Consider the following 19,386-nt stretch of genomic DNA (forward strand, 5'->3'; position numbering starts at 1 on the left):
CGGTTAAAATAAATGAATAAAAAAAAAAAATTATTGTATAATGTGAGCTTTTCCATTTTTAAAACTTCATCCTTCAGATGTTAATGAAACTATGGTTTAGATTACTGTTTGTTAATTATATAGGTTAGTAATAGTAGTAGTATATTTTTCCAACTCCCCCTTTAATTTTTTACACCAGCAACATAATCCTTACAAATATGGGTTTTTTGTTGTTTTTTACGTCCCCTTTTTCATCATCAAAAAAGTATTTATATTATACAGATTACTTCTTAGGTTCATGTTTGAAACAAAAATGTGTTTGTTAGATTTTTAGTTTATGCTTTTATATTTTTTGTAAGTTCAGTCCACAATGTTATTTTTCAGCTTATGCAGTTATCCCCATGGGAAGCTTGGAGCTAGCTGCTTCAAACTCTAGTTTAACCACAGAATTTCCTGTTAGCAACTTGTTAGTTCCAGAAAACTCAAGTATCAAATCTCTCCAACTGACATATCCATCAGGACTTCAGGTCTTTGCTCCGTCCACTGGTGTGCCAGCAACCAATTCCAGCCAGGAGAGTAATGAATCTCCTCCCACAAATGCAGAGTTTCAAGGGAATTCTTCTGCAGTACTTGAAGTTGTAAATGTTCAGCTTCAGACTGAACTGGATGAAGAAAACTCTGAAACCACTGTGAACTTATTGTCAGCAGCTCAAGCAGAAATATGTAATTGTGAACCAAATAAATGTAGGAGGGAAGAGCATGGTTGCTGCTCTAGTTGCCCAGGAAATGCAGATATATGTGGTGAAGAAGAGAAACAAGATTTCACAGCATCAGATGCTGTTGTGGACCAGAAAAATGTTGCAGGACCAATAGTGGCCTTAGGAAGTTATCCAGAAAGTGCAGATATTTGTGGTGAGGAACAGACACAGGGTTTTACAAGATCAAGTGAAGTTACAAGTCAGGAAGATATGAACAGATCTACAGTAGCCTTAACATATGATGTTCCAGAAGTTAAGCAATCTTCTTGCCAGACATGTGACATCAGAGGAGCTTGTTCAGCTTCTAGAAATGTGACATATCAGGATGTGGGTGTCAACACTGATCCACCAGTAGATGCTTTTGAGCCTGTGTCTGTAGGGTCAGAATTTATTTCTAACCTTTCTGAAATATCTGTACCTGTATCTGAAGAAGTTTTTGATGGTAATCTTGGCATAGAAGTAGAGAAAGTAAGTGATCAGGACATTGTTGTTTTAGAGCAGGACTCTCCTAGCTCACAAGAATATCCTAACTTCATTGGTAATTTCCCAGATGTGACTGAAAACTGTAGATTTGAAACTATATCAACCAATGAAGAAACAGTCATTCCTGCACTGAATATGAACTCTTCTGTTGAACTGTATAATGGTTCTTCAGTCAATGCAGTCAACTCAGAAATGGTATTAGTAGACTACCATACAGAGCAACAAAAAGATTATATCACAATGGAGTTTGACTCAACTTTGTTAAATGAACTACAGAGGTGATGGAAAACTAAATAATATTGTAATCAAAGTAAGGACAGTGTCATACCAAACTTAATGCTACAGAACTCTGTATATATACATATATATATATATATATATATAAATGTGTGTGTGTGTGTGCATATCGTGTTCTTACAATTGTGCAACACTATCTTTTTGTTTAGTTTTATTCATATGCTTGACCAAATTCTTGTTTAATATCAAAGTAATCAGTTACACTTGTGATATCATCTTCCATTTATTAACTTCTTGAGTCATAAGCAAATGAGAAGTTTTGGTTCCAAGTAGTATATATGTTAAGAATCATTATGTTTTGCTATGTGGAAAGTTAGTATTAACTTACCTTGGTTGTCAGGGTTTCATTCTTTAAAAGACGAAAGCTATTTCCTCACAGTGACATATTAAAAAGTTGCACTTGATGTGTGATGATTTTTCTGTCAGACTTAGTGTTTTACATGGTTATGAACAGAACTCATGTTCTTCACTGGTGCAATATGTGTGCTAAGTGTTTAATATATGTGTAAGTGATAAGAACAAATGGTTTCTTGAATGTACAGTCTTTATTTACTCCAGTTTAGTGAGTGTTCATAATCAGGCAGTAGGCTTAGGTGCTAACACTATTAAAATAACTGATTTTCATTTTAGCCTGCATCAGCCACTGTAATATTACTTTAGAAAGATAAGAAAGAGATGTCCTAGTTCCCAAATTTGTGACTTTGTGTAATGTTTTTTATGTTTAATTGAATCACGTTCTATTATTGATTTATGACAGAAACAATGAAACATTATTTATTTAATCAGTACATTTTATATCAACTGTTGTGCCAAAATATAGGGTTTATTCATGTAAATTGTACTTTACCTGGAAAGTAGTTATAAAACCAGAAATATTTATAATATTGTTAAAAGCTTAGTCTGATCAACAATTGATAATAACATACTTTATGAATGTGCATGACAACTGGAAAATGACTTTCATCTAATAATATTGTTGACAGACTGTATTTGATCTTTAAAAACCCAGTGAAAAGCTGTTGTCCAGACAATTGTTGATAATAAATTAGTTATTTTTCAGAATTTTATCTCTGTTGTTCATTTCCTCATATATATGATATGATATAATATATATCTTAGTGGAATTAAGCATTTATTAATGGATTTTTAATTAAAATTTTAAGCTTCAATACACTGCCCCACAGAACTTGACTTTTAAGTTCAAAAGTTGCACATATATATATATATATATACTGGTGTGCTCGACAAACATTGTGTACTATAGTAATCATAATAATTGATTATGAAAGAACAATTTATCTTGTAGCTGTCTTCTAGAAATATAGCCATATCATTGCTTTTACTAAAGATTCTGAGTTTGTAATTTATACCATTCTTGCATTATTCTACATTCAATTTTTACCATTGTGTTACATTATTTCTTGCTTTTAATGTCTTCATTGTTCTTTTTTCTTTCACATCCATGCATTAGTCTGTTCATAATTTTACAATTTGTGCATTATTGTACACAAATGATTTGTATTAATTGCTTCTAACTGTAACTACAATGTTTTATGGACAAAAGTTAATTATGTTAATTTTTTAAACTGTTTGAAAAGCATCTTAGCTAAACGATCTATTATGCAAAAATTTATTTTAAGTAAACTTCTTTTTCCAACTACTTGTATCTGATTAATGGGGTTTCTAGAATCAGGAGAAATGTAAGTTTAAAATATAGAAAGATAAAAAAATCATTGCCTAACTTTTAAGCCACAGTTAATTTTAAAGATATAGTCCCAGTTAATGCATATTGATGCTACAAAATAAACATAATTATTCAGTGAGTAAAACCAAAAAGGCCTGTACATTACTAACTATGAACAATTAACAAAGTTGCTTTACAAAATAACATAATATGGAGTTTGGATTAACCACTTACATTAAGAATATTAATAATATCAAAGCATTTGCAAAAAGTGCAGAAACTTAATTCAAAAGAAATGGTAAAAAATAATAAGAAAAGTAAAATAAAAATGAATAATTATAATAAAATACAGATGTAATGTAGGAAATAGGTATTACTGATATCTATTTGTGCATGTAAACTGCTATTCTCTAGCTTATATATAAATATGTATGTAATTGTTTTAATATTTACTTTTTTCTGTTTGTAGATGTATTTTGCATAAGAAGTTGAGTGATAGCCTTTGATTATCATAATTTCCTTTTTAAATTGACCAATGTCAACTTTATATTTTGTATTTAGGTATAGTTCCTTTTTGAAACATTGGTATTTTCCAAGTTTTATTTAGAGAAGGGAATAAACATATATTTGTATGTATTTGTTATTAAAGGTTATACCTAGACTCACACTAAACTAAAGCATTGCTAAATTATATCAAAAAAGGTACTCAAGTCTGTGTGTGTGTGCATATGTTATTCATGATAGTTTAAGTTGTTTATACATTGAGTCAATTAATGTACTGGGGCTTTTTTAACTTTATTCTTACAAGAGCCAAAGATCTATATGTATTCATACATATGCTTTCATGGTTTATTTTTGAAACAGTTTACTAATTCACAGATTCTCAATGCATAACACCATCAAAATTATTACTTTTCTTAAACAAGTGTAAGAAAAAAGCATCAGTTTTTATGATAAGCAAAACAAGTAAAAATTTTATAGCTTTTATGATTGTTATGACTTTCAGCTGCTATTCTAAAACTGTAACTTTAACCCTGAAGTGAATGTGTGTGTGTCTATTTTAAACAGGATAGGATTCATCATTTACAATGTTATCAATACAGATTATTAATTCTCTTTGTTATAATATATAATTTGCTGCTGTAAGAAAAAGATGCAAATTTATAAATCCCAACAAATGTCATTGTCACAGGGTAATGTGTTTTGAAAACATCGTAAGAGTTCATAAAATGTTCTGTTAATGAGTATCATATAACATTTTTTTAAAAAATTGCATTATTTGTAATAACATGCTATTTAATTCAATTATATTCATAGGTAAGCAGGTTCTGTGTTAAGTTGCAACTATAAATGGTTTTATTTCTGTATTATTAATGTTCATTTATTTTTATTCCTTATTAGTATATCCATGTTTGCACACTAACTGTTTGTGTGTGTGTGTGCGTGTGTGAAAGCTGTTTATTTTTGCCTGGCATTACTTGATGGTTATAATGCTCAACTCATAAACTGCAAGTTGCAGAATTGAAGTATTTTACCAAACTTTCTCACTCCTTTAACTGTTGAGGTGTTTTGGTTTGATAGCAATGATACAATTCATTCATAAATAATAGCCCAAGAGCTGGTGATGCCAGCTGATTACCTTCCTTGTGGTCAGCAGTTCAAAATTATGGGTTGCAGCAGATAACCTTGATAGCTTTACCATTAACAAAGTTCTGTAGGGTTGTAAGTGCCTTTTAGTAAAAGCCTGTTGAAGTATGTCTAGTGTTTCATTTACTCTTCAGGTTTAAATACTAAAATGAAGAGTACAGCAACAAGCCTGTTATTTATATTTTAGATTAGTATTTTAATTTCAAATGTTGAGAGATTGTGTTTGACATACCATCAGCATGCATTAGAAGACATGATTTATATTCCAAATATGTAACATTTGACAAAATTCAGTTTAAAATTTCTTTCTTTATGGGGGGGAAAAAAACCAGAAGAAAAAAAAAAAACACTGAGTATTAAAGTTGAGTTATAATTGTGAAGCAACTAGCTTAAGAACTAATTTTGGAAATTATTATACCAGCATATTTTTGATATTATATAATATAATTTTTTTTTAGTGTTATTTATTTTGAAAGTTCAAAGTGTTATACAACATTGCAATGTCACCTACTACTGTGAATTAACATTATTGAATTTTAATGTAATATACACTAGTAGTTAATAACTTAAGTAACAAAAATATATAACTTTTATATACCATTCAAGAAAAGTTACTGTTGAAATTATATGTTCAATCTATTTGTGTGAGTACTTGGTGTTAAATATTTAACAGTATGTTTAGCTCATCAGTCAAACCAATGAATAATCACAAATATGAAATTTGATAACCTTGACTGTCCCAGAAGGTAAACCTTCCTTCTTCACGGTTGAATTACAAAGTAGTTTTTTTTATCCTGTGTAATTTTCTAGTGTATTGAAGACTGTGAATGTTTATTGATAAAAATTTTCAGAATAAAATTTATTGCAAGGCACTTTTAAAAGTATGGTTCTGCTTATTTTTTATTTGGTTGGAATAGAACCATATGTAGATGTTAATAGAGAATTAAAGTGTTTAATAGGAAACTTTGAAATGTATGCTACATTAAAACCTATGATCTAGTCTGGTGTGTTTTGCTAATTTATATTCTTTTGTGGTACATTCAAACCTCCTGGACCCAGCAATCTCCTTTCTGGCAACTTTTAGGAAAATGGACAGACATTACTTGAACAGTAATTCTTTTTTAATCCTACTAATTACTTTTCTGTTTAACGTAAAATACTGTTTACAGTAAAGTACATAGTGCCCAACAAATTTAATTTTCATCTCTTTTTCATATCAGGCAAATCTGCAGCTTTTCAGAAAATAAGATTAAATTCTGTACAATACTGTATTTATTTTTGTACTGTGCAATAAAATATTTTCCCAGGCATATTATTTTTCTCTTTATGTATAATAAATTATACAGTATTATGTACAATAAAATTCAACATAGAAATATAGTTTTTTTATTATTATTTATGTATGATAAAAATATGAATGCTACATCTGACAAGGCTCAGGTCCAGAGTTTACTGGATGTGTGAAAGGGGCAACTGTATTAATGTAATCAGTATTTTTTATTACATGTAGTATCTTTAGATGAAAATAATGTGATATTTGCTTCTTATGTGCATAGATGATCACAACTTCAAACACTGTGAGTGATTTTTATACAAACTTGTTTTTATCTGAATTTTTACACCTAAATATCTGTTAAATGCATTAGCCTATAAGAACAGAGGCTGAGTACGTTCTTTAAGTATCACCACATCACTATGTCTACTCTAACTGACAACTATGTGTTTTGACAAGAGCCCTGTAGCATAGGTTTTATTGCTAAAGACTTGATCAAAAGCATGCCACACCTCCCTGCACTCTCTCCATATAGTGTGCAAAGATAAATGATTCCCACTGCCCATTTTAATGTTTTGCAACTTGACAAGTGTGGAATATAATGAATATACCTTTCATTTTTTTTAATTGTAAAAGGACTTTAATGGCTGTAAGGGAGATACAACTGGAAACTTTATTTTAGTGAACTCATACCATGTTGGCCTTGTTTCCAGACATGGATGTACCTTCCTTATGTTACATTGCCTGTGTCATAAGAATGGCTTTTACTATTGCCTACTTTGTGAATTCTCAAATTTCATCATATAATACACTTTACTTACTGTGACTGGGATATGTCTTTTTGTAGGTCTTTCTCTGTTCCAACTTGATCCATGTTTTGTTTTTTTTCTACTGCTAATAAATCTATTATCTGAATAATTTTATGATCTAAATGATTGGATATCTTGCTTCAAAAGAGACTGATACATACCTTTTTCAAAAACAATGTCTTTTTCTATCACACTACCAACAAAATGACAAGTTTCAAAATGTACTTCTGATGCATTCTGTTTCACTACAGCTTTATACCAGCTGTGGTTATTATGTAGTTTCAGATTTGAATATTAAAATTATTTTAATATAACATTCTGTAATCCTTGTTTTTGTTTCAACAAATGATTATATTCAGATATATATTTTGTGATTTTAATGTTTATACATCCAGATTTGTAAAAATGTATATGTAATGTTGATTACTGTGTGTGTATACTAGACCAACCCCAAATATACAAGTCAACTACCTCAAAGATATTATTTACAAATAATCCCAATGTGTAAAATGCAACAGAACTTGATAAAGACCACAGAATATAAAGTTATAGCACTAACAAAAGGATGCCAGGAATTAACATAATTTCTAAAAGGTTGCATAGTTTGATGATAAGATGGTAATGAAAAGTGAGAAACTGCTAATTCATTTGAAGTACTACTGTCCATAGTGAATAGGGTGACAGTGCAATATTTGTTGGAAACTAACAGTGTTTGCACAGTGCAGATGGCAAGAACCAACAGGTTAGGCTTTGTCTATGAGGTGGAGTGTGAACATTGACCCATTTCAAATGATCAGCATAGTTGCAGGACAGGTACAAGTGTTCCTCAATACCATTATAAGTTATCTTCATAGCATAGGCTAAAATGACAAAATAGTCACTTTTAATATCAGACATTGATAGCAGTAAGTTTGACAGATTCTATAATACTTATTATTTTTTTCTGCAGTTCTCAGACAATAGGCACAGCTGGATAAATAACAGCAGTATTTCTGTTGTGATGTGGGTGCCATTTTAGCAGCTTAATTATCAGTGCTGCTTATTATAATCACAGTTCTTGAAAATGGCTTTCTGTCTGTCTACACCAATAATCAGCTTATCATGCAAGGTGTTGTTTTCATACAGGATGGGGCTTTTGCTGACATGGGCCAAATCACAAATGAAGGCTTGAAGCTCAGAACATTACCACTCTCCAATAGAACCCTATAGAACACATATGATTCATCCTTGATTGTTTCTTGCAAAATTATTCCAAGCAATAAACTTTTAGGGGTAACTTCACTAAAGTTCTTTGCTAGGAGTGTGGTTCAGCTTCATGGCCCCAGATTTCGTGTTTTGTAAATATGATGTGTGAACATGTTTTTGCCTTAAATATTACAATAGCAATGGCAATCTGGTCCCTTGTTTCATGTTTGTTTATTCAATAAAATGGTGTTCTTTCTGGAGTGTGTGCATATTTACATTTATATATTTACAAAAGGATAATGGAAAGGATCAAACCAAATTAGCTTAAAAAGAATATCAGAAATAAATGCTGCACTTTTAAGAGTTGAAACTAACAGATTGAGTAGAAGATTTAAAATACTACAGGAATGCTAGAGATTTAGTTGTGTGAAACAGCTAGCTGATATCTGATATGTTAAAACTAACAACTGGGATACTTTTAAATATGTTAAAATATTTAAAAGGGTCATTGAGTTCTTAAAAGATGCTGGTTTTTACTCTGTTTCTCAATAGAATCACAAGAGTGTGATAAAAACTTACATGGTAGTTAGTTTTACTTGTGTAATGGAAAAAAATTCTAGAGTATCTAATAAAAGAAGCTTTACATAATTGTTTCATGAAATAAAAAAATCAATACAAGTTCACTGAAAAACATTAGTTACAATACCAGTGTGTGGATTTTTTTAAATATATTGCATATTATCTGGGTGTGGATTTACTGTACTTAAATTTTTAAAACGTTTTTGACAGGTGCAACACAAAAATTAGTAAAAAATGGGGTTGTGGAGAAACTAAAATTGGATTGTAGGGTGGTTGTATGAGAGAATTTAATTTATTATTAAGTGGTCCAGTGAAAATGAATCTTTGATAATAATGGAACACTACAGTGTTCAGTGCTTAACATGTTTTTCCTTGTTTATATTAGTAATATTAATAGGTAATTAATAAGTTATGAATATTTGAGGATAACATTTGGATACATCTAGTTGTATTGAGGATGTTGAGGTAATACAGAATGAATTAGAGCAACTGATTGAAAAATACTTGCCAATTGACCTTCAGATATAGTTCAAGATAATTCATTTGGGTTATTTTAACTTTAATTATATATATAGTTAATATAGATGGGAAGCAACTCATTAATGTTACATAAGAAAAGTATCTAGTAAGTGTAGTAGACAAGCTTTCAAACAATCAAGACTGTGGTCTGTTATCAGTTGAAAGCTAATAAAAATTTATAAGTCTTGATTATAAGTCAAGTTGCAATAATCTCATACAAATCAGAAGTTAGGCCTCACTTGGAATATTATGAACAATTTTGGTTTCATCAAAGAAAGAGTATTAACTTGAGAAGGTTTGGAAGAGGGTTTATATAATTTATTTTGCAAAACAAAGATATTTTGCTCCATGTTCTAATTGCATTTGTATCATTAGGTTGGGTAACAGAAAAACATTTATCTGCTACTAGAAAAAAATGTAACTGTTTCTGAATAATTCAACTGTGCTGATTCAACAAGTCATCGAAAGTTACTGATAACTTCTAGTTTTCAAGTTTTGACAGATTTTTTTCAAAATATTCTTCTGTATCATGAAAAATAACTTTTTCCATAATAGTTTTATTTCTTGATTGAAAATTGTATTTGAGAATATTCTCAAACAATACATAATAGCAATAACACTTTAAAAAAGTAATGAGCATAAGATTATATACTGAAAACATATTCAAGTTATGTTCAATACTTTCATCATTTTATTTTTTGTAACAAAATATATATTTAACTATAAGATTATATACTGAAAACATATTCAAGTTATGTTCAATACGTTCATCATTTTTATTTTTTGTAACAAAATATATATTTGACAACTTGCACCTTCTGTGTATGTTCTCAATTTCAAGCTGTAAGAACCAATAGCAATCTCCCATCACTGCAGAATTCTGCCATCCTCAATAATAATGCTTTTCCACTGTAGAAATATCTTTGTTGAAGTGCTCAGTGCACATTGCACCTAAATCATTTGGAATTAAGTCTAAATTAGAGTATAAGAAGTATATCCTTAGTGTTATCCTATACCCCATTTTCTTGTAGTTTTCAAACATATCTTCAGAGCATAGCTTCCATCTCTATGATTTCCTGAGACATATTCTGCAAACCAGTTTGATTGATTTCAAGGCAGCAAATTCTTTCTGATTGAGTACTGTTTCAAAAGTCTTGTCCATCAGCACTTCTCAAATCTGTGTCCAAACAAATATATCTCTTCATTTTTACTTCATTGATTTTTGAAAATTTGTCAGACATGTATCTGAAACCATTATCATCTTCGTTCATTCCTTTTACCAAATTCCTCATACGTCCCAGTATAATATGAAGTAGGAGCATATAAACATTTTGGGATTTACTAAAAGTTGGTATTTGATATTCTGTTTAACTGGAATGTAATACTCTCTCAATGAAGATTCATTTTTTAATGATTTTTATCATTGTGACTATCCCATAAACACTAAAAGCAACAATATTTGGTGTATGCAGTATTCAAGAGTACAAAACATTTTTGATAACCATCCATGTTTCACCTGTGGTAATTATATTTGATTGCCTCAAGTATAATTTGTATCAACAACAGGAATGAATAGCCAAGTGTTCACCCTACACCAGTGGTTCCCAAACTGTGCACCATGGTGCCACAGGACATTTCAAATTTTTGAGGGAAACTCAGTGATATCAATATCTGTCAGACACTGCATGAACTACAAGCTTGAGGTAGTTCACAGTTTTAACATCACATCGTGCTACATTCCATTTGATAATGTTTGAGATATGTTTTTGTTTACTTGTACTTTCAGCTATGCCAGTAATTTCTCAAACTTTCTTGTTTCTTAGATTTTGGTTTTACTTTGGTAGATTGCAATCATGAAGAGTGTCTGCAGTGGTTATTATGTCTAAAAGTTTTGGCTTCAGAGTGCATGCTTCCAAGTAAACTAAAATGCTACTTAGAAACCAATCATCCTAACATGGCTAGTAAATCCCATGATTATTTTACCAGAAAGTTAAAAGAATTGAGAGAACAAAAAAGGTACATTTTTTAAACAAGCTTCAATACCAAGTAATGCTTTGCTGGTATCCTACAAGAAGGCATATAGAGTTGCAAAAGGTAAAAAGCCTGACACCATTGCAGAAGAACTCATTTTACCTACTGCAGTGGATATGGTGAACATTATGGTTGGTGACTCTGTGGGAAGACTGCTTTCAAAGGTGCCTTTATACAAAAATACAATCAGTCGTAGAATCAAACACATGGCCAAAGACCTCAACGATCAACTAACTGAAAAAATGAAAGGGAAGGAATTTGGGTTACAGCTAGATGAGGTGACAGATAGTAACAGGAATGCTCATTTAAATTGCTACACATGGTTCATGGATGGTGACAAAATTGTGGAAGACCTTCTCTTTTATAAAAGTATCACTGCAGGTACAAAGGCTCAAGATTTGTTTGAAATCCTTGACACTTGTATGTGTGAAAACAAGTTAGACTGGACTAAGTGCATTAGTTTTAGTACCAACAGTGGTCACTCTATGTCCAGCTGTTATTGGAGGATTACAGGTGCTCATATGAAGCAAAGCTCTTGATGCACTGTGGACCCACTGTATAATCCACAGGGAAGCCCTTGCATCAAAGCACCTGAGTCCTTCACTGAACCTAGTCCTCAAAGGTGCATTGAAAATGGTGAACTTTATAAAAACCCATTTACAGAAGGTGAGGTTTTTAAAAAACTGTGTTTGGATATGGGATCTGAGCACACATCTTTATAGTACTACTGTGGCTCTCTCATGAGAATGTATTGTTTTATGTGTGCAAATTATGATAGGAACTCTACTTTTATCTCAAAGAAGAAGAACATGAATGTGCTAAAACATTTTGAATATTTATTTTGTTGTTAAAATTGACATACTTGTGTGATCTCTTCAAAAAACAATGTGTTGAATCTCTCTTTGCAGGGAAGCAACACACACATTCTAAAACTTGCAGAGAAGGTTTCAGCCTTCAGAAAAAAGTTACTGCTATGGAGGAGAAAAATGAATGAAGAAGATGGCAAAGACTGTTTCCCCCCATGTTGCAACAGTTTGTTACATCCAGTGATGTTGATTTGACCCACAAACTAAAATCTGTTTTTGAGGAGCACCTAATACAGCTCAGTGATTGGTTTTAAAATTACTTTTCAGAAGATATGGAAAGGTTTGCATGGATCCGAGGCCCATTCAAGGCTAAGGCTCCATCTGAACTTACCTCTGCAGAAGAATAAAAATCTTAGAAAGCTGTCTTGTGACAATACTTTAAAAACAAAATTTGGCAGCATGGACCTAACTGCATTTTGGATATTGGTAAACAGTTAGTATCTGCTGCTAAGTGCTAAAGCCCAGCAAATTATAATTCCATTTGAAGCATCATATCTCTGTGAAGCTGTGTTTTCAGCAGTTGCTATGATAAAAAGCAAGCACCATGTGAAATAAATGTGGAACAGGAAATGAGGGTGCAGTGTCCAATCTGATTTCAAGGGTTGAGAAGCTGTGCAGTGCCCAACAAGTGCACACATCTCATTAGTAATTGTGGTTATTTAAAAATGAAATAAAAAGATTGTTTTTACTTTCAATTTATGTGTATTATTCTTTGAAATGGCTACTAAGTTGTTAGGACATAAACAACTTAATACTTAATAAATATTTGTACCTAACTATTTAATAAATGGAACTGTTAGGTTTTTCTTTTTGCATAGGGGTGTCGTGAATAAATCACTGAGACACTAAAGGTATGATGAACCGAGAAAGTTTAGGATGCACTGCCTCATGTGAAAGCACAGCTTTCAGACTAACTTTAGATTAGTCAGTAAAAAGCTTCCTTTCTTGGGAATGATGTTCGTTACCTAATTCTTTCATTAGTGTGTCAATGTTTTGTACAGAAGTTCAAGTATCATGCATGCTGTAGTTAGAAGCAAGACTTTCATGGTAACTTCAGTAAATTGAAACTATTGTTCCTGGAGATAATAAATTCCATTGCTATAAATGAGAGCCAAAAAGTTTCCATGTTGCTTTGATAGAAACAAGTCTGGAATTTGATCATTAAGCTCTTGTGTAGTCAGATGAGGTAGTTAATGTTGAGGTGCTACAGAAATAGAACTACTAGAGGAAGATGGTGATGATTCATTGTCTTCTTCACAGGGTAACTGCTCTATTTCCCAAGTTGCTGGTGGATGTGACACTGAAAGACAATCCCCATGAGGTACTAGTTTCATTCCAGATGCAGTATCTGAATATTTAATGTATTGTTTAGTTTGAATGAATATCCAGAAACATTAACCTTGCAAAAATAATAAACAGTTAGATAATCTTTGTACTCACACCATATCATGGGAACTGCAAATGGCTTACTTACTCTCTTCTTATTTAGCCATTATATTAAGGCAGGTGTGCAAACTGTACAACTCAAATACTGAGCCCATTATTTTTTTGGTCATCAGTTCTTCAATGAAAGTAGTGGTAGTAAACTACCTTTACCTTGTGTGTGATGTATTTCTATCATGAAACTGTAATACATTTTTCACAAATGTAACATAAACAGTGTGGGTGATTTTTTTCATTTTCAGATTTTTTACTTAAACTGGAAACAGCAAGCATTTCAAATGATTTTCTAAAAAAATATAAAATAATTTAAGTTTATTGAGCTAAAATTTAAAAGATTTTAAAAAAAAATTTTGTAGACCTTAATTATATTATTGGTATGATATGAAGAAGAAAATTATACTTTGTTTTCACTATGAATGGAGCTCAGTAAAATGACCAACTGAGTGAAACATCTCGCTCTGCCCTTCTTCTGATCAGTTGAGGGACTTTTAAAATGTTCTCACAAATTAAACATGTGAATTCTTTTCCTTGGCAGAGCAAATGAGCTTGAGAATGGAGCAAAAGTGAGGTAATTTGATACACTCAGATCAAGAACAACTAGTGTATATGGACAATATGTGATGAATTTTACACAATTACAACACAGTCACTATTTGAAGTTTTCACACATTTTTTCTTTTATCCATTGAACTGTCCAAGTAAACTTAATTTCACAGCATAAATCTATTGTACTGAGTTGATTGTGTGATATTTTTCATAGTGCTGATAAAGTATTTAGATATTACAGTAACTCAAAACCTAGAGATGATGGACAAATTCTGACTACATTTTAGAAATTAGTATCATCAGATTGTCCTGAAGCATTTGGGTTTTCTTCAATAGAAATTTTTTGTTGTCCAGCGTTATCAGGAATCGTCATATGGTTTAAAAGGCGTATTATGTTTTTCAACTAAATGCCATAAGATATATCAGCAAACCAGTTAATTAAGCTGAGGTATAAATTTTGATTATATTTTTAATTATAAAAGTATGTAGTGATGGTTGCATATCCTTATCGTGCCAGTAACTTTGGAAGCCATCTCGACCATTCAGGTTAATTTTTTGCTCATCAGAGAACAAAACCTTCTTCCACTTTTCTACATCCCATGTTTGGTGCTTCACAGCAAAGTTTAACCGAGCTGTTTTGTGGTGTGGAAGGAGGAGTGGCCTTTGAAGACGGTTACGGTTTTTAAAGCCTGTCTCCCGTAGGTGCTGTCTTATTGTTCTTGAGCTGCATTCTGCGTCCGTAATGGCCTTAATCTGGTTCAACGATTGACTGGTGTCTTGCTGGACAACCCATCGAATCCTCCTGCTCAACACCAACAAAATTTTCTTAGGCCAACCACTTAAAGTTCTTGTTCCATATCCCTCAGGGTCTTTTAAGAAATTTGTAACAGCAGTTTTACTACACCCAGTCTCACCAGTGATGGCATGTTGAGAGAAACCTTGTTTTTGCAGCTCGACAATTCTGCCACGTTCAAACTCTGTCAACGTTTTAGCCTTTGCCATGTTTTTACCCAATGTGTAACACAGGAGATGTTATTGGAAGATGTGGACAAAGAGCATTTTGAACTTTTGTTATCAAGCTATTAAGTAAATGGGAACTGGCAGAGTGTATGAATTACATTTTAAAGCTACAACAGCATCATCGATAGTTTGACAGCAATGTGATTGAAAGTGAATTGCTACCCCGTACTTTCATAAGCAAAGAGTGTATTTTGTGATGTGAAAAGTTGTTTGACATTTGGAGAAAATTACTCACAAACATTGAGCACCGTCAGGGATCATTCTGGAGGGTTTCACTCTTAGTCTATGGTATTACAAAAAGTTTTACCTTATGCAGGTGGACTCACAGAAGGTATTACTCAATAAAATTAGATTTTTATCAATCTACAACTAATAAGGTAGTCCTGCCTTTCTTGGATATGTGTTGGGATACTGTAGTACCACCACATATTTTTAATTATAGTAAAGACGTTTTGTTCAAAAGTATTAATTAATTTAAATTTTTACCACTGATGATATATTTCGTGAAGTTAGAAACAGAAATATATTTTGATTGGCGGCCTCTAGATAACATGACCATCACTATCGAAAGTAGCTTCTTCTTAGAGCACGAATATTGTCAAAGTCCTCCATGCAAGAACCAGATGTGGTCTGTAAGACTACTAGAATACTTGATGACCTGTAATGGTAGGAAAAATACATATATGATAGCATATGTATAATAGATATGTATGTGTAATAACACACGCATACTGTAAACATTACATGGGCCTTCATGAATGTTTCAAGTGAATTAAAACAAACGAAGCAGCCACAAAGACAGAATTGTAATAAATCAAGAAGAAGAAAACAGAAAATAAAATAGAGTAACCCTGTAAAAAGGGTATAAAAATGATATTGAGTAATGGTAAATATAAAGTTAGCTGTGGTTAATTTCCTGAAGGGTATTATTTGAAAATACAGTGTACCTGTAATTTTTATTATCGCATGATGAATGTATTAATTTTGACGTTAAGACAGATAGCAGTTGGTGAATTTAACTTGTAATAGACATTAATAAAGAAGAAAATCATACAAAAGGTGAGGTCCGGCATGGCCAGATAAGTTGAGGTGTTCGACTCATAATCTGAAGGTCGCGAGGTCAAATCCCCGTCGCACCAAACATGCTCGCCCTTTCAGTCGTAGGTGCGTTATAATCTGACGATCAATCGTACTATTCGTTGGTGAAAGAGTAGCCCAAGAGTTGGTGGTGGATGGTGATGACTAGCTGCCTTCCCTTTTGTCTTACAATGCTAAATTAGGGACGACTAGCGCAGATAGCCTTCTTGTAGCTTTGCGCGAAATTCAGAAACGGCCAAGTAGAGAAAACACAGTTTCACCTTAAGTTTTTGAGGATACTGACACAGCATTATCTGGTGTTTCTCATGAGCATAGCGCCTTGCTGTTTTTAACTTAAGTTGAAATATTCCCGAGTAAGTAAATTTGTCAGTTGTAACTTATATTCACAATGGCTTAGATATCACAAACAATATACATACTTCTGGTGTATCCAGTATTTAATTTTGTTAATGCATGTATAGTTTCAGTCATGAAGACTGCAATATTTTAATAAGCAAACAGTTTAATTTTATGTTTATTTTAAAGTTGTTGCATTACATAGTACAATTGTAACGCAAAAAATGCTATCTCACATGACAAAAGTATTATGCAGTTTGTAAATGCAAGAAAGATCCCGAGGAAGACAGCGAAGGCATTGTTAAAGAATAATAGTTGTAAGTGAAGTTAATGAGATTAACCAAAATTAGCTAAACTGTGTAGGCTCTGACGAAGTGTCACCCTTGTTAGACTACCCATTGGAACTGGCTCCTGTTTCTATAGCTACCAGATAATGGACAGTCAATGAGACCAAGTCATAATAGCTTCACATACATGTGTCTGTGATCTAGTAAGGTCTGTTGACTTCAACATAGCCAAAGGTGGTTTCTCAGGTGGGAGTCAAAGGCGTGAGAATTCCTGGAGCCGCAGGTGATACGTATTCTACAGGTAACCACGTACATGAGTATACATTATGCATCTGATCTGAGGTCTTTGAGGGCTAAGCAACCAATGATTACTGATGAGTCCCAGATTCCACTGGAGTCTGCATTAAAGAACCATGAACGTTAATGCCATCTCATCTATAGAAGCCATATCTACAAGTGACCAAGTAGCAGTACTTATTCTTGTTGTTGACGACATCCACAGAAATGGAGACAGTAGCCCAGATGAGCTTGGTGATTTGTCATAATATGGGTTCTGGCATGATCACATAGTGATGCTGGCAGACATTCTCACATCTTCAAAGAAACAACTATACCCAGAAGCCAAAGAAATTTTTTTTGGCATTTGTTGTGTTCCAAGAAATGTTCTAGTCTAGGGCGGAAAGACATAGCAGGCTCCAACAAAAAGTCAATCTTGTTGAAAAGGCACCTGACTAAGGTAGCAATGGTGTAGACAAGCCAAATGGCTAATTCAACAATTATAACCGTCAACATTAGAGTTTTTGTATCATTGGCGAGACCCACAGAAAAAACTAGAAAAGCCTATGTCCCTGTATTGCTGAAGCACTGCTGGTGAAGAAGACACAAAGGCCCACCCACGAAAGGGCAAATGTGGAGTTCCCTACTAGTAATTAGAAACTAACCCATATTAGAGCATATTTCAGTTTTTAAGTGCTGCTGTCAGAATATAGCAGATGAGTAGAAAGAGGCCCAGTTTTCCACAACTGGAAAAAAGATTGACTGAAGCTAAAGGGGCACTCATCCATCAAAATATAATGGAACGATATGGCAACGTTGGGACAGGCTAATTGAAGCTGATCAAAAACTTGAAGGATACGGGTGTACCTCAAGATATCTGTAGTCACCAATTCAAAAAACTACAATACTGGAAGTTCTGTTGATGGGGTTAACAGCTGCGATGTTTTGGCCATCTTCCTGGGTGAGTGTATATATTTGAGATTTAGAGGTGATTTTTACGTATGTGGTATATATACATATAATTTTATATATTGTTGAATAAATATAGCCTTTTTCTTTTATACATGCAGGTGTGCGTGAGGGAGTATGGATGTTAAACTTTTTTTGGCGTTTGTATGTGTACACTTATTTTTATAATGTATTTTTTTTATTTAATGTAGAGTTTTTCTAGTATATTAATTTTGTTTAAAATTATGTCGTTTTTATTCTTATTTTGTTATAGTGTTTAGTTCTTTTTTGTAGTCATTTGTACACTCTTCAAGTAAACAATATATCTTTGCATTTCTGTTACTTTTGTTTCCTGTTCATATTATCATTATTTAGCCTTAATGTTTGTATGTGTAAAAGTGTATCCATTCATTGCTTGATTTTTTAAATTTTAAATGGATTTTCCTTTATTGTTGTTGAATGTTTTTATACAGAACTTCATTACGATAGTGGTTTCTTTCAGTGTTTAAAGGTGTGATTTGGTTTTGCTTTGAGTTTTAAATGAAGCGCTTAAGGGTTTTTTTGTAGATATTTTATGTGTTTCATTGCTCAAGGATTTATGCCAGCCATGTAGCATGTAAATGTTAGGTACAAAATAAAGAACTCCTGGATCATGTTGTGAGGTGAGATGACTGGTTTTAAAGTTGAATGTAATTTTGGCCGTGGAAAAGGCCTGAGAGAGAGATGAAAAAAAAAAGTGATAGTATGAACTATAGTTCGTATAGTTTTATTGCCTATGGTAACATAAAAAAAATTAACAGTTCAGTTTTTAGATTTCCATACTGTCATAGCAGCAACACATGACCAAGGAAGAGTTAAGTTTATAACGTTTCAATCATTCTCCTTTCTTTATGCTCTAGAAGCTATCGTATCGCCTGCCTCTGGGTATTACACTAACAAAGGTGGCATCCATTTTTAGGGATTAACATTGTGATATCTATTTTCCATAAGGCGATGCGGTATATTGGACAAAGAGAATAAAATTATCTGGAAGTTTGGGTATGTTTCCTTTTTCTCAGTTGAAATGAGCTCTAACAGACGATCAAAATGATAAGAGCTATATTCTTGAAGACAAGGGTGTTTTTTTTCTTAGTATGACCAATTGTATCGTTATATACAGTGCTGGCTAAAATCTTAAGGCCAATGAACATAAAGGAAAAATATGCATTTTGCGTTGTTAGACTCAACCACTTATTTGAGTACAGCTTCGAAAGATGAAAATAAGAAAAGGGAAAATAAAAATAAAAACTTTTTTAGCCAATGAACATAAAGAAAAGTATGTC

At 32.4% G+C, this 19,386-nt stretch overlaps 2 protein-coding genes across 3 annotated transcripts in view; both read left to right on the forward strand.

Moving 5' to 3' along the window:
• Window positions 1–2,573, forward strand: part of LOC143239418 (uncharacterized) — a 56,827-nt gene extending 54,254 nt beyond the window's left edge. For both annotated transcript variants that reach the window (XM_076480450.1, XM_076480451.1), the window contains exon 8: window positions 364–2,573. In XM_076480450.1, the coding sequence (XP_076336565.1) occupies window positions 364–1,502 (1,139 nt within the window). In that variant the 3' untranslated portion in view covers window positions 1,503–2,573. The remainder of the gene's footprint in view (window positions 1–363) is intronic.
• Window positions 1–19,386, forward strand: part of RpL24 (ribosomal protein L24) — a 399,722-nt gene that overhangs the window by 368,311 nt on the left and 12,025 nt on the right. The window lies entirely within an intron of this gene.

This window comes from Tachypleus tridentatus, chromosome 13, assembly GCF_004210375.1.
Source record: "Tachypleus tridentatus isolate NWPU-2018 chromosome 13, ASM421037v1, whole genome shotgun sequence".
Lineage (NCBI taxonomy): Eukaryota > Metazoa > Arthropoda > Merostomata > Xiphosura > Limulidae > Tachypleus > Tachypleus tridentatus.